We start from the raw sequence: 25,535 nt of genomic DNA on the forward strand, positions 1-25,535 counted from the left end.
CTCTCTTCCTTGTAGGAGATAGAAATCCAGCTTGATCCAGTGTCAGAAACGAAGGACATTCATTGACTGCCTAATAGAAAAGACCAAGGACGGGCATGGCTTGAATTCCAGGAACTCACGGGCATGGGGGCTCCACCTCTTTGGGGAGGGTCGTCTTGCTCTCTGTGCTGGCTCCGTTCACAGCCAGGCTGTGGTGGCAGGAGGTCAGTGGGCAGCTTCAGGCTTGTGTCCCCTCAGCTCAGCTGCCCCATAGGAAAGGCCTCTGTTCTCCCCTCCCCAGTTCTGACTGGGTCCTAGACCTGAGCCTCTTGATGAGGGCGGCCGTGCCCCTTGTCTGCCAGTCTCTGTGTCCTCCTGGGCACCATGCTTGCATACCTCCTCATAAAACTGCAGGCCAGTGGGAGTGGGTGCTTCCTCCCAAAATGAGTGTGCTCTTACCGGGGGGATGGGGTCAGACTGGCCCCAAAAGCACGTGGCCCTCAAAGGCTACAGGCTGCTCATAGCCTGAGGTTGACACAGGAGCCAGTTTGGTGACAGTTAAGTATCTCTGCACCAGAGTTTCTCAGCTGTAGCACAGTTGACATTTGGGGCCAGATAATTCCTTGTTGTAGGCTTCCATGGTAGCTCAGTGGTGAAGAAGCAGCCTGCCAATGCAGCAGACGTGGGTTCAATGCCTGAGTTCGGAAGATCCCCTGGAGAAGGAAATGGCAACCCACTCCAGTATTCTTTCCTGGAAATCCCATGGAAAGAGGAACCTGGCAGGCTACAGTCCGTGGGGTTGCAAAAGAGTCAGACATGACTGAGCAACTAAACAACCACAGCTCCTTGGGGTGGGGCCTCACCTGTGCATGCAGGACCTCGAGCTGCACCCTGGCCTCTACCTAGTGTCACTGTCCCCTCTCCCCACCTGTGATGACACAAGATGTCCCCAGACATGGCCAACATCCCCTGGGACGGAGAACCTCTGCTTTGCGTGGTGCCATTAAATCCTACTGTAGTTTTTATCAGGCATTTATTGTTCTTCTTGGGAAAAAATGGAATATAAGATACGTGCTCTCCTCTCGCAGTAAATAGACCTCTCTTCTCCTCACTCTTTTTAAGCTTCCGCAGAGTTATTTTCCAGTATGAAGGAAGCATTGCTTATGTAACTGTTCTCCTGATGGACATTTCGATTGTTTTATTTCCCAACCATTGCAAACCAAACTGCCGGAATTGTCCTTGTATGGTGTAGACCTCTTCGTACACATTGTAAGTAATTCCCTAGGATAAATGACTAGAAGTGGCTTTGCTGAGTTGAAAGGTATATACTTTAAAAAAAAAGGCCCAGCCAAATTGCTCTCCTAAAAGGCTGAACCAGTTGTCAATCACACCAACAAAATAAAGGAATATTTTGTCCCCATGTCCTTGCCAACCTTGGGGATCATCAATCTTTAAAATTTTACCAATCTGATAGAGGAAAAAAAAAATGTTTACATGATGTTGGAACTTGCATTTTCCTAATTATTTGTGAGTTTGTGGTTCTCTGTACTTTAATTTGTCTTTTTTTTCCTTTTTCTTTTTTTTTTTTTTGTGAATTACCTGTTTGTATCCTTCCCCCTTTTTTTTGTGAAATTGCTCATCACTTTTTTGGTCAATTCATGCAAGTCCTTTGGATGGTAATTCTTTTTCCTGGTCTCTTGCTTATCTTTTAACTTTATTATGAGAGTTATTTTTGTTCTTTTTTTCCTGATCTCCGAATCTTGGGAATCCGGAGGCTCCTGGTTTACCTGATGAAGTGCTTATGTTTATTTCATTTCATTGTTGCAACAGTCCTGAGATCCTGTAGACTTTCTTTCCATTTTTGGGGTGGAGAAAGACATGTTCAGAATGGTTAGGAAGTAACTTGTCCAAGGTCAAACGAAAGATTCGCTGTTGGCCTCCCCACCCCAAGTCCCAGGTTTTTACCTGGACTCCCAGCTGTCTCTAGAGGACTGAATGGAGACCAATGAGTGGAAGTGAGAGAGAAACAGTTTTGGGCTGACCCTGTATTCTTCTTTGTGTCTGTTTGTCTAGCTAGCTTGCATCAGGCTTGGTGCTAAGGATGTCCTTGTAAGTGACAGAGATACAGTCTTGGTCACTGACTACTTACTTACTATGAATAAGACGGAACAATGGAGAGCCCTTCGAGGCAGGGTGGTTCTACCAAATGCTGATCTTTATCCCCCAGCCACACTTGATCCTTGTCCCATGCAGGAGGGACCAGTTGACCTCTGAGGCCGCTTTCCATGCTTGTAAGTTTGTGAGAGCTTAGCTGTCAGGTCCTGCTGGTCTGTATGGGAAAAGGCCCTTTAGCTGCTCTCTGTCATTGCTGGTTTTGCTGCCCCAGCATGAGAAGTGGGCACACAGGTACCCATCCGTCTGTCTTGAGGATGTGAATGCAAACAGCAGCCAACACGCTGACTGACCTGGAGAAGGGAATGGCAGCCCACTCCAGTATTCTTGCCTGAGAATCACATGGACAGAAGAGCCTGGCGGGCCACAGTCCATGGGATACGACTGAGCGACTAACACACGCATGCTGACTGACCGCCAGCCTTCACATCTTAGATGGAGTTCCTTCCCTCTGGGCACTTTGCAACTGGCAGAGTTAAGAGACTGAGGACTTGCCCCTCACCTGGGTGGGGGGTGGGGGGGGCGAGGATCAGAGCATCAGGGGTACCCCAGCCTCTCATCCCGTGTCATGGTGATTCAGCAGAAACCACTCAGGTTGATGCCATGGCTCTCATGCAGTCAGCGTGGCCGTTGCTACCATATTAGTATCCCTAACCTGGACCCACCTGAGGTCTAGACCCAGGCGCACAGGTGCCACTGTATGCAGGCTGTGACCTGCTGCAGACCCAGGAGGTCAGCTCCACAAAGCACAGCTGAGTGTCCGTTCTGTTCACTGCAGTGTCCCCAGTGACTGGAACATTGCATGATGGATGGATGGATGGATGGATGAATAAACCAATACATGAACCTACAAATGAATCTTTCTAGTGGGAGACCTGCCATCTGACATCTTGACTTCATACTCTTGACTCCAGTTCTTCAATTGTAGTATATCCTGATAGACCCTGAGTTCTTATTTTGCATTTCTTATAAAACTTCTCCCTAAACAATCAGTCCCTCCTGGATCATTCCCCTTGCCATTCAAGGTCAACCCTGCCTCAGTTTTTCATTATTCAGGCAACTTTCCTCTTCACTGGTTAACTGGCCCAACCTTGGTTCCAAAAGTTTTATCCGCCCAGGTATTATTCAGTCTTGTGGTGTAGTAGTTCAGTTTAGTCACTCAGTCGTGTCCAACTCTTTGCGACCCCATGGACTGCAGCACGCCAGGCTTCCCTGTCCATCACCAACTCCCAGAGCTTACTCAAACTCGTCCACTGAGTCAGTGATGCCCTCCAACCATCTTATCCTCTGTCGTCCCCTTCTCCTCCGGCCTTCAATCTTTCCCAGCATCAGAGTCTTTTCCAGTGAGTCAGTTCTTGGCATCAGCTGGCCAAAGGATTGGAGTGTCAGCTTCAGCATCAGTCCTTCCAATGAATATTCAGGACTGAGTTCCTTTAGGATTGACTGGTTGGATCTCATTTCAGTACAAGAGACTCTCAAGAGTCCTCTCCAACACCACAGTTCAAAAGTATCAATTCTTCGGTGCTCGGCTTTCTTTATAGTCCAGTTCTCACATGTACATGACTACTGGAAAAACCATAACTTTGACTAGAGAGACCTTTGTTGGCAAAGTAATGTCTCCGCTTTTTAATGTGGTGTCTAGGTTGGTCCTAGCTTTTCTTCCAAGGAGCAAGCACCTTTTCATTTCATGGCTGCAGTCACCATCTGCAGTGATTTTGGAGCCCAAGAAAATAAAGTCTGTCACTGTTTCCATTGTTTCCCCATCTGTTTGCCATGAAGGGATGGGACCAGATGCCATGATCTTAGTTTTCTGAATGTTGAGTTTTAAGCCAACTTTTTCACTCTCCTCTTTTCACTTTCATCAAGAGGCTCTTTAGTTCTTCTTCACTTTCTGCCATAAGGGTGGTGTCATCTGCATATCTGAGGTTATTGATATTTCTCCCAGCAATCTTGATTCCAGCTTGTGCTTCATCCAGCCTGGCATTTTGTATGATGTACTCTGTATATAAGTTAAATAAGCAGGATGACAATATGCAGCCCTGACGTACTCTTTTCCCAATTTGGAACCAGTGTGTTGTTCCATGTCCAGTTCTAACTGTTGCTTCTTGACCTGCATTCAGATTTCTCAGGAGGCAGGTCAGGTGGTCTGGTATTCCCGTCTCTTGAAGAATGTTCCACAGTTTGTTGTGATCCACAGTCAAAAGCTTTGGCGCAGTCAGTAAAGCAAAGGTAGATGTTTTGTCATAGCAGTTTTGTTTCTCTAGAGCTTGGTGGTCAAGTGTAGCCCAAACCTTCAGCTGGAATCCCTAGACTTTCCCATGATCCCCTTTACACACTCTAGGTCCCAGTCCCAGCACCTCGATTGCTCGGGGTGAGAGTTCAAGATCAGTAAGAGGGGCTTGAGAGGGTCAGACAGTGAGGATTCAAGGAGCCCCTCATGTGAGTCAAGCACTGTGTTGGGTCCTGGGGCTACATCAGTGCAAATTATAGATCTGATCGCCCCACCCCAATGGAGCTTGCAGTCTTAACAGAGAGGAGACTTTAAACCTATTAATGTGAAAATATTTACAAATGAATCAGTAGTTAAAATTTGTGTACGTGCTGTGATGGAATACTACACAGGGCTCCAGAGATTACAGGAAGGGGCCCAAGTAATTGGGGGCAAGAAAGAGATCTTCTGAGGATACCTGCTCATTCCTGAAAGATGATGTAGAGCTCGCTAATAACTAGAAGAGGAATATTCTAGGCAGAAGGAACAACGCATACAAAGCCCTGGAGATGTGAGAGGGCTTGGTTCCCAAGAGGAACTAGAAGGCTGGTGTGGCTGGGGCAGAGGGCAGTGGGACTCAGGGCACTGCAACCAGCTGGGTCCGTTTGTCTTTATGTCTGTCTGTCTGTCTGCCTGCCTGGCCACCCACCCACACAGAGCGGCCATGGAAAGGAGAGCAGATGTTGAGTCTGAAATTCCTGGGCATCTGAGAGGGTGATCCAGACGTGGACTCTGTGGTCGCCTCAAGTGTGAACCCGGAGCTGCCTCTTGGTTCATAGTTGGGTGACTGTTTAGAACAGGGTCTCTATTATCCTGTCCAAGTCACAACTTTCTCCCCTTTTAAGTAGGGCTGCTGCTTCGTTCACGGGGTCATTGTGGATTGGAAGATGTGTACGCTGTGGGTCTTGACACCCACACGTTTGCGCTCACAAGTGCACAGGGGCCCCTAGTCCTAGAAATAGCTTCCTCTGCAGCAGGGAGTCTGGAACCCAGGCTACCCCAACTTCCATTCCAGTTGTTGGAGTCTTTGGGCACAAGTGTCTTCCCTTCCCTCCTTGACTGCGAGGTTTTCCTGTGACCCGAAGACCCAGACCATTGTCAGGAGCCTCCAACTGCGTGATGCTAAGCTGTGGTTTCCTCATTGGAAGATGCCACTCCGGCCCAATGCTCACGCAAGGTGAAGGGAGACAGATGTAGAAACAGTTGATCAATTAGGCAGCTGTTCAGATGTTAGCTGTCCTGATTCATGTTTATGTGAGGAGTGCTTTCCCAAGGCCTGTGGTGCAGGAATGATAGCTTTTTCACTCCTGTGTTTGAAACAGCAACCCTGGGCATGGGGAGTTGATGCTTCTCTTTGCTTGGGTGAGTTCTCTTATGATCTTTAGAACTTGGACTGTCCTGGCATGAGGAGGGCTTTTGCATCACCACTGCAGTATTCTGGGCTTCCCTTGTGGCTCAGCTGGTGAAGAATCCACCTGCAATGGGGGAGACCTGGGTTCGATCCCTGGGTTGGGAAGATCTCCTGGAGAAGGGAAAGGCTACCCAGTCCAGTATTCTGGCCTGGAGAATTCCATGGACTGTATATAGTCCATGGGGTCGCAAAGAGTTGGACTCGACTAGGCGACTTTCACTTTCACTTGCATCAGCTTAGTATGCATTCATCTGAACTGATGAACTTGAACCATTAAGGCTGTTGTGTTTTGGGTTTTTTCCTCCTCCCTGGTCTGGGCTCGATGAAGCCTTTGTCTCCTAATAAAGTCAGCCTGGGGTCGGGGGAGCGGCCGGGGGGAGAAGAGGGGCTGTCGCTGTAAGTTTTGGATCTTTTCTTCTACCCCTTCCAGATACTGAAAAGCAGTTTGAGTCCAACCTTTAAAGGTTATCTCTTTGTGCCGCCGGCAGGCACATCCAGAGAGACTGTGAATCCCAGCTCCGTGCCAGACTTCCCCACTGAGTGAGATTCTGCCAGACTGCTCTGTCTGGAGCCGGAGGAGGCAGCTCAAGTTGGCGGCCACGTGGAGGCTGCTTTTTTTTTCAGGAGCCGCAGAGACGAGAGTGTGAGAAAGGAGCAAGCATGCTGATTTGGGGTCTCAGGGAGTCCCAAAGGACGTTGCAATGACCGTCCTATGGGGTGGAGGAAGGGAAGAGGAGGAATCTCACCTCTAGGGCTGCTGGTCTGCTGTGGTCCCGAAGACTTAGAGGGAAAAGAGGTTCAAGCACTTCAGCTCCTGGAAAGGAAAGGAAGGCAAGGTGCATTTTGCAGCGGCGGCTTCGTGCTGGACTGTGGAAGTAAATAACGGAGTCGTGTTACCAAGTCTGCCCTGACCCTGTCCATTTGTACCTGAAAAAAGCACGTGGGAAAGAGACCCACAGACCACTGTTAACGGTAAACACCTAATACTGAGCCTTTCATTACATGATGCCAATTCCTTGCCACCAGCCTGTGAGGGAAAGTATTTTCCTGTTTGTTTACAGATGGGTAAACTGAGGTCAGAGAGGTTTGGTAACCTGCTCGAGGTGACACAGCTGGTGGGTAGCAGGCATGACCTTCAAACCTAGGTCCAGATGACCTTCCAATCCTGTATTCTTTAAGAGAAAAATGCTGCCTTTTTCTTAACAGAGTTTCTCTAAGAAAGGAGAAAGCGGAAGTCGTTCAGTCGAGTCTGACTCTTTGCAACCCCATGGACAATACAGTCCATGGAATTCTCCAGGCCAGAATACTTGGGGTGGGTAGCCTTTCCCTTCTCCAGGGGATCTTCCCAACCCAGGGATCAAACCCAGGTCTCCCACATTGCAGGTGGAGTCTTTACCAGCTGAGCCACCAGGGAAGCCCTAAGAAAGGAGATAGACGTGAAATACAGATGAGGAGGAAGGTGGTTGAGGAGGACGACTGATGAGGTTGAAGGTGCGGATGGTGGTGGGGGGGAGGGAGGATGAGAATGGTTGATGACGAGGAGGAAGGTGGTTGATGAGGACGACTGATGAGCGTGCTGGTGATGACTGCTGAGAATAACTGAGGAGGATCGCAGTGGCTGACGAGGGGAGCAGGTCTGTTTGCCAAGTCCTTCCCCTGTACCGGGCACTGTGCCAAGTTCTCTTCATGTTTTATCTCCTTTAAACTCACACAGCTCCTCGATGGGAAAGTTCTGATTTCCTCTGCAGGAGTAAGAAGAGGCACACATTTCCTTCAAATACCCCACCATATCAGGAAAGATTCAAGAATCTTTTCACTGTTAAGATTTTCTGCACATCACAGCTGGTTTTTGGGCATTCACAGTCAAGCACCCGGCAGAGCCTGGGGGTGGAAAGCCCAATTTAGTCCCCATACCTCCCTGGGGACCCTGGCGTGCCCTGTCTCCCTGACTAGATCCTTGCTGAGACTTGCTAAGAGCACAGAGTAGCTGCTTTTGACTCCCCCCCTCCAGCCCTGGCTTTTAGGAGTGGCAGTGCCTTCACTTTGGACCTCTTGCTCTTTTCATGAAAAACAAAGAAGTTGTGGCCAACTTGGCTTCTGCTAGTCTTTTTTTTTTTCTTTTTTTTTTTTTTTACCACCTTGGTCTCTGAATCATAAGGCAAAGCCCACCTGTCTTACTTACCAGCTGTGTGTATTTACCACCTGTGTCCCTTGACTGTAAAATGTAGCTACTGACCACCTCTCATGTAGGATTGGTGGAAGAATAAGAAAAGGGCCCAGCATGGTACCTGGCACATAGTAGGTGCTTTACAGACCCATGTCTCCTGTGTGCAGCCTTCTTGCTGTCACACTGGAGCGCTTTCTTTTGTGTGTTTATGTGCTTGCTTGTTTACTTTCTGTCTCTTGCACTTTCTCCACGAGCACTGTTGTATTTTTCTGCTGTATCCTGTGGCCTAGACCAGTGCCTGTCGATAAATATTTATTAAATGAATGAACAGGCAGACATGCATATGCATGCATTGGGAAAATAAGGATTTGCATGAAGAGTCAAGGCATGTGGGCGTAAAAGCTAGTGAGGCCAGCAGGGGTCTCATACCAGGCTGTTCATATCTTTCACCACAGAGCATAAGCTCCGCAGAGTGAAGTTATAAGTTCATCTTCTGAACTGGTCAGTCACAGGGGAGCAGGACCACAGGTGGCCTCACCTATGCCTGTGACTGAGTTGGAGCCTCACAGGTAGGACTGAAAAGACTCAGTTTTAGAAGGATGATGTGTAATACACAAATCCCAGAAGCCAAATTCTGCTCCCACGTGGTAGACGGTGACTTTGTCTTGTCAATGTCCATCAGAGGTAGAAGGAAGAGGGTGGGGTCTGGGTGAGGTGGGGTGGACGGTGGGGTCCCTCTAGGGTGTGGCCACTGTTCAAGGCTTAAGTCCCTGCCCAGGAAGCCCTCTTAGCACTTTTTTTTTAGTTAAAAAAAGTTTAACTGGAAGATAATTGCTTTACAGTATTGTGTTAGCTTCTGCCATACATCAGCATAAATCAGCCATAGTTATACATTTGTCCCTTTCCTCTTGAACCTCCTTCCCACCTCCCATCCCATCCCTCCCATCTAGGTTGTCACAGAGCACTGGGTTTGAGCTCCCTGCATCACGTGGCAAATCCCTGCTGGTTGTCTATAATAACAAATGAAACAATTGACAAAGGATTAACCTCCAAAATATACAAGCAGTTCATACAGCTCAATACCAGAAAATCGCTTTCTTTTGTTCCCCACCTCGTGCGGGAGTTTCCTCTAGTGTTTGTTTGCTTTTTTCCTCCTACCAGGGCATACTTTACAAAGAAAATTGAAAAGATAATTGTGGATGGTTTTCTGTCTTGAACGTGCTAATAACATGAGGACGATAATATTCTGTCTTAGAGCCCCTCCCCAGGCAGCTAGAATCTTAGTAACAAACTTTTTTTGAGAGCCAGAGACTTCCGGTGCCTGTAAATTTTTACTTAATAACATCTAAATATCTTTATTGGCAACGAGAGGCAGGAATCCTTTAAGAGCCTGGGGGCTTAATTTAGTGTGAATTATGCAAGGAAGAAAGGAGCTTATAGCAAGCAGGAACTAGGAAATTAACTGGATTGCTGAAACAGACCTTGTATTTGGAGGTAGGGTCCTGTCTTTGGATATACTAGTGACGTGTTCTCCCTCCTTGCCTCCTTCCCCTCCTTGCATGCCCGTCTTCCCTCCCGTTATGCGTCAGGCACCATGTTAAGGATTGAGTCACAGTGATGAGAATGTATAAAGTAGGCTGTTCTCATTGTGGAGTTACCAGCTAGCGAGGGGAAAACAATTATTAATCACACACATAAATAAGAGGAAAATAACAACCGTGACATGGCCAGCCACAGAAAGTGGATGAGTAATCTCTGACATATTCACACACTTAGAGCACCAGACAGCAAGGAGTATGAAGATCTATAACTGTATCCAATAATATGAATGAATCTTACAAACGATGTTGAATGAAAAGCTAGATTTAAAAACAAAATAAAGAGGAAGGATATATATATATATATATATATATATATATATATGACTGTGTTATGACTGATCTGCATTGTTGTACAGCAGAAACACAACATTGTAATTATCCTCCAATTTAAAAAAGATTAAAAATATTTTTATGAAAATACTCCTCATCCTCCTCCCAATGCACGCTGTTGGATGGGCCTGTTGTGCTCAGCAGGAGAAGCATGTTTGACCACTACATCATCATCAAGTTTCCTCTGACCGCCCAGTCAGCCATGCAGAAAGCAGAAGCTCCCGGCACACTTGTGCTCACTGTGGAGGTCAGGGCCAGCGAACACCAGGTCCAGCAGACTGTGAAGAAGCCCCGTGACATTGATGTGGCCAAGGTCACCCCCCGATCTGGTCTGATAGAAGAAGCATGCATTCGTGACTGGTGCTGTGGATGTTGCCAACAAAATCAGAATCATTTAAACTTAAGTGTAGCCAGCTTATTCTAAATATACTTGGTTTTTTTTTTTTTTGGTCATAAAAAATTCCCCCTAAAACCAGGCCCTCTTGGGGCCTAGTGATGATGGGTGGCTGATAAGGGTTGCTTAGATTAATGGGGCTCGAGGTGACAGTGGAGGAGCCGGGAGGGAGGAGAAAGCTGGGTCATTCAGCACGTGTTGAGAAACCAGGATCAAAGCCCAGGCTGATCTCGGTTCTTACTCTGAGAGCGTCTGTCCCGGTGTGCACACGAAGCGCACGAGTGTCAGGGCTCTGCTGCTCCCTCGGTCACCCTTCATTGCTAAGTTCCTTTTATATTGTGAGCATCTCACCTCTTAAAGCTGCCTGCGTTTTTTGGCTCTTTCTTTTACCCTTGGACACCACTGACATAAATAACCATCTCTGCCATGAGAGTTGGTGTTTCCTGCAGGGCCGATAGGGGCCCTCCTGTCCCGGATCCAGCTGGTACACGGGGCCCCTGCCCCAGCCACATCCTGTCAAAACCTTCAGGCCCAGGCTTGGACACTGGCTGGAGATTTTTTGTAAGATGGTTTGATCATCTTTTAATTATTTTAATTTTTAATGTTTTAATATATTGATCAGCTGAGGCTTCATTATGCTGTTGTAAGAAATAAGCCCCCACTCTTGGCTTTGGGCAACATTAAGTGTATTACATGTCTCTTTCCCACTCGCGCTACACATCCATCCCGGGTCAGCTGTGTTCAGGCGCCGCGTTGTCTGCGTGTCAGGATCCAAAGCAAAGCAGCCGCCAGGACATCCTGCTCTCGTGGCAGAGGGAAGAGAGAGGATGGCATACTGTGCTTGTGTCTGAAAGCTTGTGCTCAGAAGTGGCACACATCACTTCCACAAGACGCAGGTCAAGCCTGATGGTAATGGACCGGGAGGAATAATCCTCTTACAGAGAGGATGGCAGAGAGGAGGCCCCGCAGAGGGGAGAATTGGACTACACTGATAGACCTCACGGGCTTCCCTGGTGGCTCAGAGGTTAAAGCGTCTGCCTCCAATGCGGGAGACCCGGGTTTGATCCCTGGGTTGGGAAGATCCCCTGGAGAAGGAAATGGTAACCCACTCCAGTATTCTTGCCTGGAGAATCCCATGGACAGAGGAGCCTGGCGGGCTACAGTCCACAGGGTCGCAAAGAGTCGGACACGACTGAGCGACTTCACTTCTGATAGACCTCACAAGTAATGCTTGCTCATGAAAGAGTCAGCCAAGATAGATAAGTATTATATAGCTATTAAAAATGATGGAGGTCTTCTGTGTTAGCTTGTGGCCAGGATGGGAGACCCCTTCCAGGGCCCAAGAGTGGATTCTTATCTAACACTCGGAAATGAATTGTCCCAGGAGACACATGTGCTGACAGAGAGGGGCGTTTGAAAAGGCTGCTCCAGTGGAGAGCATCAGGATCAGGGAACCCAGGAAAACTGCTCTGCCTCGCAGCTCCAAGTCTCAGGGTTCATCAGGTGGGGTTAGTTTCCAGGTTGTCTGTGGCCAGTCATCTCACCCTGCCCATATTCGATCTGACTCAGGGTCCTTCCTGGGGGCACATGCCTCTCTCAGTCAGGATAGGACTGGGAGGTTGGCAGAACATATTATGGGCTATTTTCTCCTCGTTCTTTTTGGCCCCTCCCAAATCCTTCCAGTTGGTTTTGTTGGTGGCTCATCAGTTTTGTGTTCTTTATTGGGACCTCACGTTGTGAGACATCTTATTCAAGCGCCTAGCAGGCAGTTTTGGTCCACAGTTCCCTAACAAGCTTGGGAGATTATTTCTTATATGTGACAAGTCAGGGGGAAATAGGTAACTGAATAGAATATATTGTTTAATCTCATTTTAAAAAGTAACCATTTTTAAATGTGTGCATTAGCGTAAGAAATATAAAATGGAAAGTTCTAGACTAGCTGTAGTAAACCTAGATGTCTATAGTGTCTAGGCAAGAAATGACCCAGGTCAGTGATCTCAGTGCTAGCCGAGTGTCACCATGCAGAAACTGGGACTCCGTGTCTCTGATCTTTAGGCTTTTTAGTTTTAAATGGAAACCTGGATTTAAACACTGCTGCTGCTGCTAAGTTGCTTCAGTCATGTCCGATTCTGTGCGACCCCTTAGACAGCAGTCCACCAGGCTCCCCCATCCCTAAGATTCTTCAAGCAAGAACGCTGGAGTGGGTTGCCATTTCCTTCTCCAATGCATGAAAATGAAAAGTGAAAGTGAATTCACTCAGCAACCCCATAGACAGCCCACCAGGCTCCTCCGTCCATGGGATTTTCCAGGCAAGAGTACTGGAGTGGGTTGCCATTGCCTTCTCCAGGTTTAAACACTAAGATCTCTTATTTTTAAATGTTGGCAAGTAATTAAAAGTTTTAACCCTCACAGGCTTTCAGGTTTATAGTCTTTGACATGAACCAAAAATGATTCTATCTGGGCAGTGAGACTTTGAATGTTCTCTTCCTTTTTCCTTATCTTTTTTTCTCAAAATGGCTGTTTTTTCCTCAAAAATGGCTGTTTCTTGGTGACATGTAATGGGGAAAACAAGAAAATCACTAATAAAAGGGAAAATGTGTTTTAGCTGCCGGAATCACTCTTGACTTTATAACTCTATTCAATTGATGTTTATTTAGTGGTTAATCAAAAAAGTAGTGACCTAATGAATAACAAGCAGCTCTGTATTTGGAGCTGCTTGATTAAACAGCCGAAGACCTAATCTCTAGTGGCCTTGTCCTGAAGCAGCTAGAAGCAGGGTTTTGGTTCCCGGCCAGAGACTAAAGTCAGTCCATGGCAGGCAGAGTGCTGAATCCTAGCCACTAGGCTGCCAGGAACAGCAGCCAGTGATGAGGTCCTGGCCTGTCAGCTGTGTAGAAATTAATTTCCCGACAGAGATGGAAAGTAGTGAAACAGGTGTTTATTGGGAGGAAAAAGAGTACGTGTGGATAGACACATAGGCGAGCTCAGAGAGTTGCGTCCTCATGGTAGAATGAAGTAGATTGAATCAATTTTCTGCGTATTTCTTCTGGGTTTTTCCTCTGGCCAGTCATCTTGCTTTGCCATGTTCTGAGTCTGTATTTGGTGTATCTCAGGGTGTTCTGCTGTGTGTGTATACATCTCTTAGCCAAGATGGATCCTAGTGAAGAGGCCTATGGGTAGGTCGACATCACCTACTGTGGGGTGGCATCCCCCCCTTTATGACCTCCAGGGAGTCTTTCTGCGAGTGTGTAGTCAGGAAGGTCTCCTTGACCTCGAGAATGAGGAATGTGTGGTTTTTTATCTCTGATCTGGGCAGGCCTCAGCTCCTCTTTGCTCCTGCTATTATCTTCATGTTGGAGTATTTATCCACAGGCAAAGACTCCAGCTGTTGGGTCCACCTGTCTCCTGCCTCAGACCCAGGTCTGTGATCAGGAAAGGCCAGGCCCCTGGGGGAGGTCATGGGGAAGGGAGCCCAGGGGTCCTCCTTGGTATCTTGCTGACCTCAGGCATCAGGATTCTCTCGTGCTGAAAGTGATGCTGTGACTGAAGAAGCAGTCAGCTCTCTTCATGACAGAAAGACAAGCTTCTGAGGACAAGTTCCCAGGGCAGTCTGCTTAAAGAAAGTCAGGTGGAAACACGTGGACCCCATGTGCCTTTACCAAATGCAGCTTTTGTCTTTGAGGATGCAGAAGATGGTGTGGAGGGGAAATGTTTTGGGTTTGAATGTGGATGTAGGAATAGGCTTTATGTTCAAGACATGCTGTTGAATATTCAGGGTTGTTGGGTTTTTTTTTTCCATTTCTTTTTACCCCCAACTGTAATTCCCTGCTTCATCACCCATCATGCAAATGTGATTCTTACATTTTCTGATGTTACTCTTTCCCTAAACAAGTAATCAAAACAAGGTTTTGAGCTGTATTTGAGCTGCAAATAAGTTTAGTATAAAATGCAATTATTCGCCTCCCAAAATCAAGAGAGACAATTTGGACTTTTCAAAGGCTTGAATTACCCTTAATCAGAACTCAGAATGGCGTCCATTCCGAGGATTTAAAATCATCTAGCTCTCAGCCTTAGTTCATAATAGCCAGTTGCTTTAAGGGGGGGAAAAAACATTTAAAAATGCTAAAATGCTAAAAGTAGCACACGCTCATTATAGAAAATTTGGAAAATAAAAGAAAGTTAGAACTAAGGAAAACAAATGACTCAGTCCCACTGCATAGATACAATTACAATTAATATCTTTCATTTGCCCTTTTTCTGTGCACTTTGCTCTGGGTGGAATCATCCCGTGGATGAACTCCTGTGTCTTCCTTTTCATTTGGCTTCATTTTTCCCATGTCACTCTGCACTTGATGGTAAAGTCATCTTTCACAGCTGTATAATGTTCTCCCATAGCAATTTAATTTCTCTGCCCATTCATTCTGATAAAAAAATAAACTCAGTCATGTTAACCATTTCAAGAGTTTCTTTGAACAAACTTGGATTCCAGTCAAATGGCACCAAACCGGAAGTGGCTCAGAGCCTTCCACAGACAGGAACTGGGCAAGACTTTTGTAGAGAAGATAGGGCTGCAAAGAAAGGGAGGAGATGGTTTGCTTGGCTGTAGCTTGAGTGAGCACATTACCTGAGAAAGGCTCGCTGGCTGTTTTCTGACGGGTGCGTCTTAGCCTTGAGGCCACTGCAGAGGCTGACCGTGGCTTGTTTATGTAGGCTGCCTGAGGACTCAAGCTGCCACAGTCTCTGACCTTCCTGTCTGATTAGTTTTAGTAACAAATCCTGTCATTCAGCATTGTTTTTTTTTTCCAATTTCTCAGTGTCCTGAGAAATTACAGAGGACCATGATATCCTTCAGGCCTGTGCTGTATTTTATCTTTTTTTTTAAAAGAAATATCACCTTTATTGACAACATAGAGCCACCATGGACAGCTCCATGGACCAAAAGTAAGACCGTCTCCTGGTGGATCAGACAGTAAAGAATCTGCCAGCAATTCAGGAGACTCGGGTTTGATCCCTGGGCTGGGACAATCTCCTGGGGAAGGGCATGGCAACCCACTCCAGTATTCTTCCCCTGGTGAATCCCATGGACAGAGAAGCCTGGCGGGCTACAGTCCATAGGGTCGCAGAGTCGGACAGGACTGAAGCGACTCAGCACGCATGCAAGACAGGAGTGTCAAATTGCAGCAGACAGGTTAATACTCGTCACCCACATCCTCTCCCTCAGCACTATCCACTCCATCCTCTTCATGATTCTTCTCAAGGGCAGCCATGTCCTCACAGACCTCAGCAAACTCCTTCCTCCCTGCCTTCATCCACGTACCAGTGAGCAGACACAGCTTGATGTACCTGTGTGCATGCTAAGTCACTTTAGTTGTGTCCGACTCTGTGGACTGTAGCCCTCCAGGCTTCTCTGTCCACGTTAAACCTGTGGTCCAGGTGAGCCCAGGTCTCAGCAATGGCTGTGGTATTGTATGCTATATTTTAGATGCTTTTTCTTTAAAAAAAAAAAAAAAATTATTTTTGGCTGCACTGGGTCTTTGTTGCTGTGCCTGGGCTTTTTCTAATTGTAGCAAACAGGGTCTGATCTCCAGTTGGGGCGTGTGGACTTCTCCTTGTGGTGGCTTCTCCTGTTGTGGAGTGCAGGCTCAGTAGCTGTGGTGCTAGAACTTAGTTGCCCCGCAGCATGTGGAATCTTCCTGGCCCAGGGATTGAACCCATGTGCCCTGCACTGGCAGGCAGATTCTCAACCACTGGACCACCAGGGAAGTCCAAGATTCTTTTTATAAATTTATCTGCGGTTGGAGGAGGGGGCAGCAGTGTGATACAGTGGGAAAGGGCCTGGATTTCTGGAGTAGATGGATACGAATTCTGATCCTGACCTTACTGTTTTCTTGCTCTGTGAGCATAGGCACCTTATTTAATTGCCCGTGCCTTTCTTCATCTGCACTTTGGAGATGATATCACCAACTCAGAGGTCACGGTGAAGCTTAGAATAACGACTGTGAAGTCCCTGGCATCCAGGGGACATGTAGATAACTTGATATGTTGTCGGCTGCAGGGAACAGATCAGACACACCAGCTTTGGAATCAGGTCATTCCTGGGTTGACATCACATCTCTAAGAGAGCTGAAACCTTGGGCAAGTTGTATAACACCCTCAAGGCTCAGTTAATTCACTTGTAAAAATGGGGATGGTGGTACACAGCCTGCAGAGGGATTATGAGGATCAAGTGAAATTAATAAAATGAGATTACATGTACGACACTCCGTATAGTGCCTGGGCTACATATCGTTCACACTTAGTACATGATAGGAGACTTCCATGGTGGCTCAGATGGTAAAAGCGTCTGCCTACAATGCAGGAGACCTGGGTTCGATTCCTGGGTTGGGAAGACCCCTGGAGAAGGAAATGGCAACCCACTCCAGTATTCTCGCCTGGAGAATTCCATGGACAGAGGAGCCTGGTAGGCTACAGTCCATGGGGTCGCAAAGAGTCAGACACGACTGAGCGACTTCACTTTTCACTTAGTACATGGTGGTCGTTACTGTGTTATGTCTATCCCCCTCATTGTTAGCAGCACCGTAAGGGAGCTCTGCAGAAGCTGCTCTGGACAAATAAGGGGAGACCCTCACTCACTTGCCAGTGGTGGTGGGAGGTCATAGAAGCTTACAGGAAGAATTGATGCCTGGACCAGTCTGTATTTTTTTTTTAATATTTATTTATTTGACTTTGTGGGTCTTAGTTGCAGCATGTGAGAGCTTTATTTGTAGCATGCAAACTCTCAGTTGTGGCATGCGCGATCTAGTTCCCTGACCAAGGATTGAACCTGGGCCCCCTGCATTGGGAGCTCAGAGTCTTAGCCACTGGGCCTCCAGGAAGTCCCTGAACCAGTCTTTCATGCTGAGCCAGGATGAGCCAGGAGGTAAGAGAGGCAGAGGATCCCAGGCCCCCACAGAGATGAGAGCAACCTGGAGGAGGAAGGACCAGCACCCTCCCCCCCTCCCCACCACCCCCACCATGCAGGTATCGCAGGGGCAGATGTAGATGACTTTACTCCCTTAACTGAGTGAGGGGGCGTTGGGAGGAGGAGGAGAGGACTGAATCCTTCTTGCTGATTCTCTCTCTGGGGCTGGCCCTTCCTTTTGTTCTTACATTCCTGTTATCGATCCGCAGTGTCAGAGTGATGCTCGCAGCTCTGCGGTGGAGTGAAAAGCCCAATTCTGATGGAACATATCAGTGAAATACTCATTCCTCCTTTTAAAAAACTCTGACCTTTTGCAGAGTTTCAGAAAACGAGTCCTTCCATATTATGTAAAATGCTCTTTCATTTTCTGCCTGAGTCAGACAAAGTCAAGAAACAACGACATAAACGTTTTCTACTTCAGAGTGTTGAGTTCAGGGATGCCGCTCTGTGGCTGGTGTCTCCCAAGCTCTTACTCATGTCCTTGACTGACCCCATGAGGTCAGAGTGCAGGGAGGGCTGGCTCACAAGATTCTTTCTGGTTGTTTATTCCTTCACTCACTCACTCACTCATTCATTCATTCATTTTTGAGCCAACCAACCAAGGACCCCACCAGCAAATATGTTTGGAGCACCTTCTGTGCCAGACTGTTTTCTGTGCCCCAGGGATGTACTGATGGGCCCAAATAGATACAAACCCTGTCTTCTCGGAGGAAGGTTCTCATATCCCAGTGCAGAGGCTCCAAAAATAAGCCCACAGTGTAATTGTATTCAACAGTTCCCACTGGGAAGCAAATAAAACCGGTGATGTGGTGAAGGGGACTGGGGCGTATTCAGGTGGAGCTGCATCTGATGGGGTCATCGAGGAAGGCCTTTCTCCGTTGGTTGGCATGGGAGTGAGTCCTGGGGCTCATTGGTAACCCCGACTGGGTGAATCGGTGCTCCCGATTCACACAGTCATCAGACAGATGTGCTCACTTACAGCTCTTGGTGCTTGACCGCAGGCTCTCTGCCTGGAGAGACCAGCTCCAATGACACCTGAGCGACCCACTAGCGTTAGCCCCTGTTGAGAATAAAGGGACTTTGCAGAAAATGTTCCACCCTACATATCTTTCTTAAAATCCTGAGCTGTTCTCTCTCCAGCTTAGAGAAAGTTCCCATTTATTCAACTGAGGACCAGCAAGGAGGTGGTCAGGTGATTTACTTGCTCGAGTAGATCAGGATCTGACCTGGTAGGCTGTGGGAAGCACAGGGAGGCCCCAAGAATCCCTGGCGGGAATGCTGAGCAGAGCTTCGTTCCCTTCCATTTCTTCAAATATCTGTGGACATCTTCTGTGACAGGGCTGTTTCAGTGCACAGTTTAGAAAACACTAGTTTTGTAGGACTTCTGGTGGCCCAATGGTTAGGGCTTTGCCTTCCAGTGCAGTGGGTACAGACTCGATGCCTGGGTGGGAAGCTGAGTTCCAGCATGCCGCATGGTCAAAAAACCCAAACCAAACCAGACAAAAATCAGTTTCAGTACCCGTTTTCCCTCTTAGTTAACATGGTTCTGCCTAGAAGCTGAGTCCAGGGGTGCCACCTGGGTCCTCAGCATGGCATCTCTTGCTCTGCTCCCTGAGGACAGCAGAGGATCCATGCCCCCCAGTCCTGCCCGGAGCCGCTGCCATGTGGGGAGGGTGCTGCTAGGCCAGAGCCCAGGCTGGTCTCTGGGCTTCAGGTCTGCCTCGCTTGTGGAGCAGCCTCTAGGATCGGACGAGAAAGGGGCCTCTAACTCCAAGAGGGCCTCACTCGACCCCAGAGCTTTATATTGAGACACAGCGTCTGTCAAGGTTAATTTCCCGAAAGGTAAAGCTGTTTTCTGAGGATGCTTTCCAACGCCAGGTGCTCCACACAGCCCCCCGAGGTGGCACTGTCGTGGGCGAGGGCCACGTCATCTGCCTGGGTTGAGCATGAGGCTGGCGACAGGAGGCAGCAGGCTCAGGAGCTCTCCGACAGACATTTCTATTCAGAGAGAAGGGAGGGCATGAAGGCAGGAACACAGCCCCATTTTTAGCACAAGGAGGTGCAGCAGCTTGGTGTCAGTGTGCGTGGCGTGACACCTCCGTGTGTAAGGTGTGTGCTGCCTGGTGGGCTGGGGGGAGCCAGCACCTGGCAGATTGCCTCCCGCCGGATGCCTCCAGGAAGACTCCTGAGTTGCTCAGACAGGTGTTCACGGCCTCCACTGCTCAGACACTGTCTGTGCTCAGGATGCAAGGCAGTTGAGCGTCCTCTCTGAGCCCCACTTGTGCCTGCAAGAGAAATACTGGGTCCCTGGCCCCAGCCTGCAGAGACATGGCCGTTCCTCCAGGGCACCCTCTGCCTGGGTGGTGGCTGACCTTGGCTGCTGGGGACCGAGCTTCCCTTGTCTGTGAACTTGAGGGTCCGGGTTAGATCAGGCTGACATCTGTGAATGTGTGAAAGGCAAGTACCAGAACTGAGATTCTGAAAGACCGTGTTCCAGCCGAGAGTAGGATACAGGCAGACCGTGTGGCCACAAAGACCTGTTCTATCTTAGTAACATGTTACTTAAATCCTGTGTTGTGTCACCAGAACCGAAACGAATGTCTTTCTTCCTTCCCTTCCTATTCTTTCTCTTTTTCTCTTCTTCTTTTCCTACTCACTCTCCATTTATGCACTGGCATCTTCATCCATTCTTTAATGCCCGAGTACTGGTGGGATGATGCTGGAGGGGACCCAGGGCCTGCACCCCGATATTCCTGGGTTCATGGGAGAGAGATTCACATGTTCAGGCCACCATGATGCTGAGGATCAGGGGTGGAGAGAGAGGGGCTCCTGGGGTGGTGGGTGTGCCTCTTCTTGGAGGGCAGGTTTTACCTGAGTCTTGGGTCACAAGCCTAAAAGACATTAGCACAGAAAGTGAGGGGGAGAGTCAGGTGAGAAGTTAGGGCGCCTCCTCTTTCCATTCTTAACCCCTGGAAACCAGTCATCTGCTTTTCTTTCTCTGTGGGTATCTCTACAGGTTTGCCTTTTTGTGACATTTCATGTAAATGGAATCATACAGATCTTATAATACATGGCTTTTGTGTCTGGCTTCTTTCGCTTAACGTAGTACCTTTAAGGTTCACCCATCTTGTAGCAGATATCAGTGTTCCGCCCCTTTTGTGGCTGAATAGCATTCCATTGTATAGAGAGACCACGTTTTGTGTCCCGCTTCATCCATGGATGGGACATCGTGTCGTTTCTACTTTGTAGCTGTTTTGTCTAACGCTGCTGTGAGTACTGTGTACAAGTTTTGTGTGGGCATTCGCTTTCAGTTCTCCTGGGGACACACCTGAGAGCGGAACCACTGGGCCTGCGTCAGTTTTGTTGATTACAGGCATCCTAGTAGTGCAAAGTAGCGTCTCATTGTGGTTTTAATTTTCACTTCCCTATTAGCCAATTTTCCCTAATTTTCACTTCCCAGCTGTCTTCCCTGGTGGCTCAGTGGTAAGGATTCTGCCTGCCAATGCAGGAGACTCAGGTTTGACCCCTAGGTTGGGAAGATCCCTTGGAGCAGGAAATGGCACCCCACTCCAGTATTCTTGCCTGGGAAATCCCATGGACAGAGAAACCAGGCAGGCTACAGTTCATGGGGTCACAAAAGAGTTGGATAGGACTGAGTGAATAAACAACAACAAATGGCTAATGATGTTGAGCATCTTTTCACGTGCTTACTGGCTTTATGTATATCTTCTTTGAAAGGGAAAGTTGAAAGTTCAGTCGCTCAGTCGTGTCCGACTCTTTGCGACTCCATGGACTGCAGCATACCAGGCTTTCCTGTCTATCACCAATTCCTGGAGTTTACTCAAACTCATGTCCATTGAGTCGGTGATGCCATCCAGCCATCTCATCCTCTGTTGTCTCCTTCTCCTCCCGCCTTCTCTGATTTCCCAGAATCAGAGTCTTTCCCAGTGAGTCAGTTCTTCATATCATGTGGCCAAATTATTGGAGTTTCGGCTTCAGCATCAGCCCTTCCAATGAATATCCAGGACTGATTTCCTTTAGGATGGACTGGTTGGATCTCCTTGCAGTCCAAGGGACTCTCAAGAGTCTTCTCCAACACCACAGTCCAAAAGCATCAATACTTTGGTGCTCAGCTTTCTTTACAGTCCAACTCTTACATCCATACATGACTAATGGAAAAACCATAGCTTTGACTAGATGGACCTTTGTTGGCAAAGTAATGTCTCTGCTTTTTAATATGCTGTCTAAGTTGGTCATAGCTTTTCTTCCAAGGAGCAAGTGTCTTTTAATTTCATGGCTGCAGTCACCATCTGCAGTGATTTTTGGAGCCCCCCAAAATAAAGTCTGTCACTGTTTCCATTGTTTCCCCAGCTATTTGCCATGAAGTGATGGGACCAGATCCCATGATCTTAGTTTTCTGAATGTTGAGTTTTAAGCCAACTTTTTCACTCTCCTCTTTCACTTTCATCAAGAGGCTTTTTAGTTCTTCTTATCTTTCTGCTTAAAGGTGGTGTCATCTGCATATCTGAGGTTATTGATATTTCTCCCAGCAATCTTGATTCCAGCTTGTGCTTCTTCCAGCCCAGCGTTTCTCATGATGTGCTCTGCATATAAGTTAAATAAGCAGGGTGACAGTATACAGCCTTGACCTACTCCTTTCCTGATTTGGAACCAGTCTGTTGTTCCATGTCCAGTTTCTAACTGTTGCTTCCTGACCTGCATACAGATTTCTCAGGAGGTAGGTCAGGTGGTCTGGTATTCCCATCTCTTTAAGAATTTTCCACAGTTTATTGTGATCCACACAGTCAAAGGCTTTGGCATAGTCAATGAACAGAAGTAGATGTTTTCTGGAACTCTTTTGCGTGATCCAACGGATATTGGCAATTTCATCTCTGGTTCCTCTGCCTTTTCTAAATCCAACTTGAACATCTAGAAGTTCCTAGTTCACGTACTGCTGAAGCCTGGCTTGGAGAATTTTGATCATTACTTTGCCAGCAGGTGAGATGAGTGCAGTTGTGCGATAGTTTGAACATTCTTTGGCATTGCCTTTCTTTGGGATTGGAATGAAAACTGACCTTTTCCAGTCCTGTGGCCACTGCTGAGTTTTCCAAATTTGCTGGCACATTTAGTGCAGATTTGCTGGCCTCTTCTTTGAGGAATGTCTTTTCAAATCCTTTCCCCGTTTTTAAATTGGATTATTTTGTTTTGTTTTGTTTTTGAGTTCTGAGAGTTCTTTGCATATCCTGGATACAAATCCCGTATCAGATTTGCAGGTATTTTCTTCCATCCTGTGGTTGTCTTTTCATTTGGTTGATGGTGTCCTTTGACGCATAAATGTTTTCAGTTTTGATGACTTCCAGCTTATCTGTTTTGTTTCTTTTGTTCCTCATGCTTTTGGTATGATATCTGAGAATCCTTTGCCTAACCCAAGGGCAGGAAGATGTATTCCTATTTTCCTTCTAGGAGTTTAACAGTATTAGCTCTTATATTCAGGTCTTGATCCATTTTGGCTTAATTTTTGTACATGGTATTAAAGAAGGCTTCAGACTTCATTCTTTTGCCCATGGACCCATTTGTCCTGACACGGTTTGTTGAAAAGACTATTCTTTCCCCCACTGAAAGGTCTCGGCACTTTTGTCAAAAATCGATACGATGTAGATGAATAGGTTTATTTTCGGATCTGTTCTATTCCGTAGATGTGTATGCCCATGCTTAGGACAGCACCACACTATCCCGATGCCTGTGACTTTTAATCAGTTTTGAAACTAAGAATATAGCCCTCTACCATTCCTTGTCCTTTCCTCTTTTCTTCCTTCCTTTCCTTTATCTCTTTGTGCATTCTTTTTTATAAAAATAATTTATTTTTGGCTGCCCTGGGTTTTTGTGGCTGCTTGGGCTTTTCTCTAGTTATGGCAAGTGCGGGCTGCTCTCTAGTTGGGTTTCTCATTGCAGTGGCTTCTCCTGTTGCTGAGCACAGGCTCTAGGCTCATGGGCTTCAGCAGTTGCAGCACGTGGGCTCAGTAGTTGTAGCTCCTGGGCCCTAGAGCACAGGCTCAGTAGTTGTGGTGCATGGGCTTAGTTGCTCTGCAGCATGCGCGATCTTCCCGGATCAAGGATTGAACCCCTGTCTCCTGCATTGGCAGGCGGGTTCTTTACCATTGAGCCACCAGGGAAGCCCTCTTCTTGTGAATTCTTTAGAGCAATTGCTCATAAGTATTTTCAGTAAAGGGCTGAGCAGCACAAGAGAGGATTGTACTGCATATCACCAGCCTGGGAAAAGATCAGAATTCAAAATCAGAAGAGTGGTCTCTATTGAACGTATATCCCTTCTGCGCCATCATAAAGTTACAGTCCTGAGTGGAACCATAGTCAGGGACCGTCTCTGCTGCACTGAGATGTCAGAGCACTGTGGTCTGTGAAGCCAAGGGAAGTGGCACCGCCGGGTACCTCTGTGGGGAAGGAAAAGAACTTTCCTCTCCCTAGTAGGTTCTTCTGGCTGGCCTAAGAATTAAATTAATATGAGGCAGGACTAACAGAAGAAAAACAAATAGAATTTGAATAACCTGTATACGTGGAGAGACCCAGAAAGACTGAGTGACTCACCAGAATGGCTGAACTACTACTCCATGCAAGCTCAGTCATGTCCAACTCTTTGCGACCCCGTGGACTGAAGCCCGCCAAGCTGCTCTGTCCATGGGATTCTCCAGGCAGGAATACTGGAGCAGGTTGCCACTTCCTCTTCCAGGAGATCTTCCCTGCGTTAGCAGGCAGATTTTTTTTTTTTACTACTGAGCCAGCTAGGGAAATGGCTGAAACCCTCACCCAAATACCATCTTCAGCTAAAGACAAAAGAGGATGTTGAGGGTAGGAGTTTGGGACTTCACAGGGGAGGAAGGCAATTCACATGGAGATGGAGAAGCAAATGTTTGATAAACAGATGTTTGCTGAACCAGATGGAGAAGATAAGATGCAGTGGACTCTGATCTCCAGGCCCTGCCAAGTTCTGCCCACTCACCTTGCCATCTTTGCAGGGAGCTCTGGTGATAATTCTCTTCCTGGATCAGGCTCTTTATCCAAATTCTTTAGGCAGTTAAGTGAAAGTGTTAATTGCTCAGTCGTGTCCGACTCTTTGGGACCCCGCCAGGCTCCTCAGTCTGTGGATTTCTCTTGGCAAGAATACTGGAGTGGGTTGCCATTTCTTTTTCCAAGAGGTTAAATAGAAAGACTTCCTAAGTCTTCTGTTTCCTAGAAATAATCAGCCTAAAATAATCCTCCAGAGAGACATATTTCTGGGTGACAAATTTCGCTTTCCGACAGTCTCACCTCTGAAATGTCTCCAAAGAAGTTTCGTAGTCCAGAAGCTGAGTTTGTAGGTTGTTCCATCCCTCGGAACCAGTCTCTTAGTCCTAAGGATAATAGGTCAGTCCAGCTTAACTCATCTCAGGAGGTGGTGTTGCAGGTGGGTCCCCAAAGTTGGGCCTTTGGTACAAGCAACCAGGTGTTTAATGAGAGGCACTTCTGTGGAAGCAAAAGAAAAAAATGATTAAGGATTTTAACAGTAATCCCAGTTCCTGAGTTTTGAAGGCAGCCAGTCGGGAAAATTTTTATCAATAGATGTCCTGCTGGGATCATTCTCAGTCGCAGTGAGGACAGATCTTCCAGCTTTGCTGTTCAGATGTCTCTGGTGATCTGTTCTGAGTGCTCCAACACAACAACAAGCCGAAGAATGTCTATATGTGAGCTGTCGTGGTGATTTCTCTGAAGTGTGTATCAACTTGTCTAGGTTTAGTCTACAGAGCTTTGGGGAAAAAGAGCAGTTTTAGTTCTTAATGATTCCAAGTCAAAAGGATGGGGGAAGTTGGAAACCTTGGTTTGGAGACTTGCGGCCAGATGTGAGGAACTCAGGATCTAGTCCAGTTTATAGGTAGAAAACAAGTCTTAAAGACAAAGGATAGTATTAGGATCTAATAACCACAAAGGTTTATTACTGAAACAATTTTTCCTCTCTAAAATCACCCTTATTTCTACCAAAGATAGCTAATGATGACTGATTTGTTTGCAAAATAAGCTTAAACTTGGCCCAGTTGTTTACATAAGTTCAGCAAGAATAGTGATTGGTCATATGTGTGTTCAGTCGCTTCAGTTTTCTCCAGCTCTTAAAACCCCATGGACTGTGGCCCACCAGGCTCCTCTGTTCATGGAATTCTCCAGGCAAGAATACTGGAGTGGGTTGCCATGCCGTCTTCCAGAG

At 47.1% G+C, this 25,535-nt stretch overlaps 1 protein-coding gene across 12 annotated transcripts in view; it reads left to right on the forward strand.

Annotated features, from left to right (window-relative positions):
• Positions 1-25,535, forward strand: part of SNX29 (sorting nexin 29) — a 587,227-nt gene that overhangs the window by 404,931 nt on the left and 156,761 nt on the right. The window contains exon 19 of one of the 12 annotated variants that reach the window (XM_055561375.1): positions 1,102-1,282. The exons of the other annotated variants lie outside the window; for them this stretch is intronic. Within the exon in view, the coding sequence (XP_055417350.1) occupies positions 1,102-1,128 (27 nt within the window). The 3' untranslated portion in view covers positions 1,129-1,282. Of the gene's footprint in view, positions 1-1,101; positions 1,283-25,535 lie in introns of those variants that run through there. 12 annotated transcript variants of the gene reach the window in all.

Source organism: Bubalus kerabau, chromosome 23 (genome assembly GCF_029407905.1).
Source record: "Bubalus kerabau isolate K-KA32 ecotype Philippines breed swamp buffalo chromosome 23, PCC_UOA_SB_1v2, whole genome shotgun sequence".
Classification (NCBI taxonomy): Eukaryota; Metazoa; Chordata; class Mammalia; order Artiodactyla; family Bovidae; genus Bubalus; species Bubalus kerabau.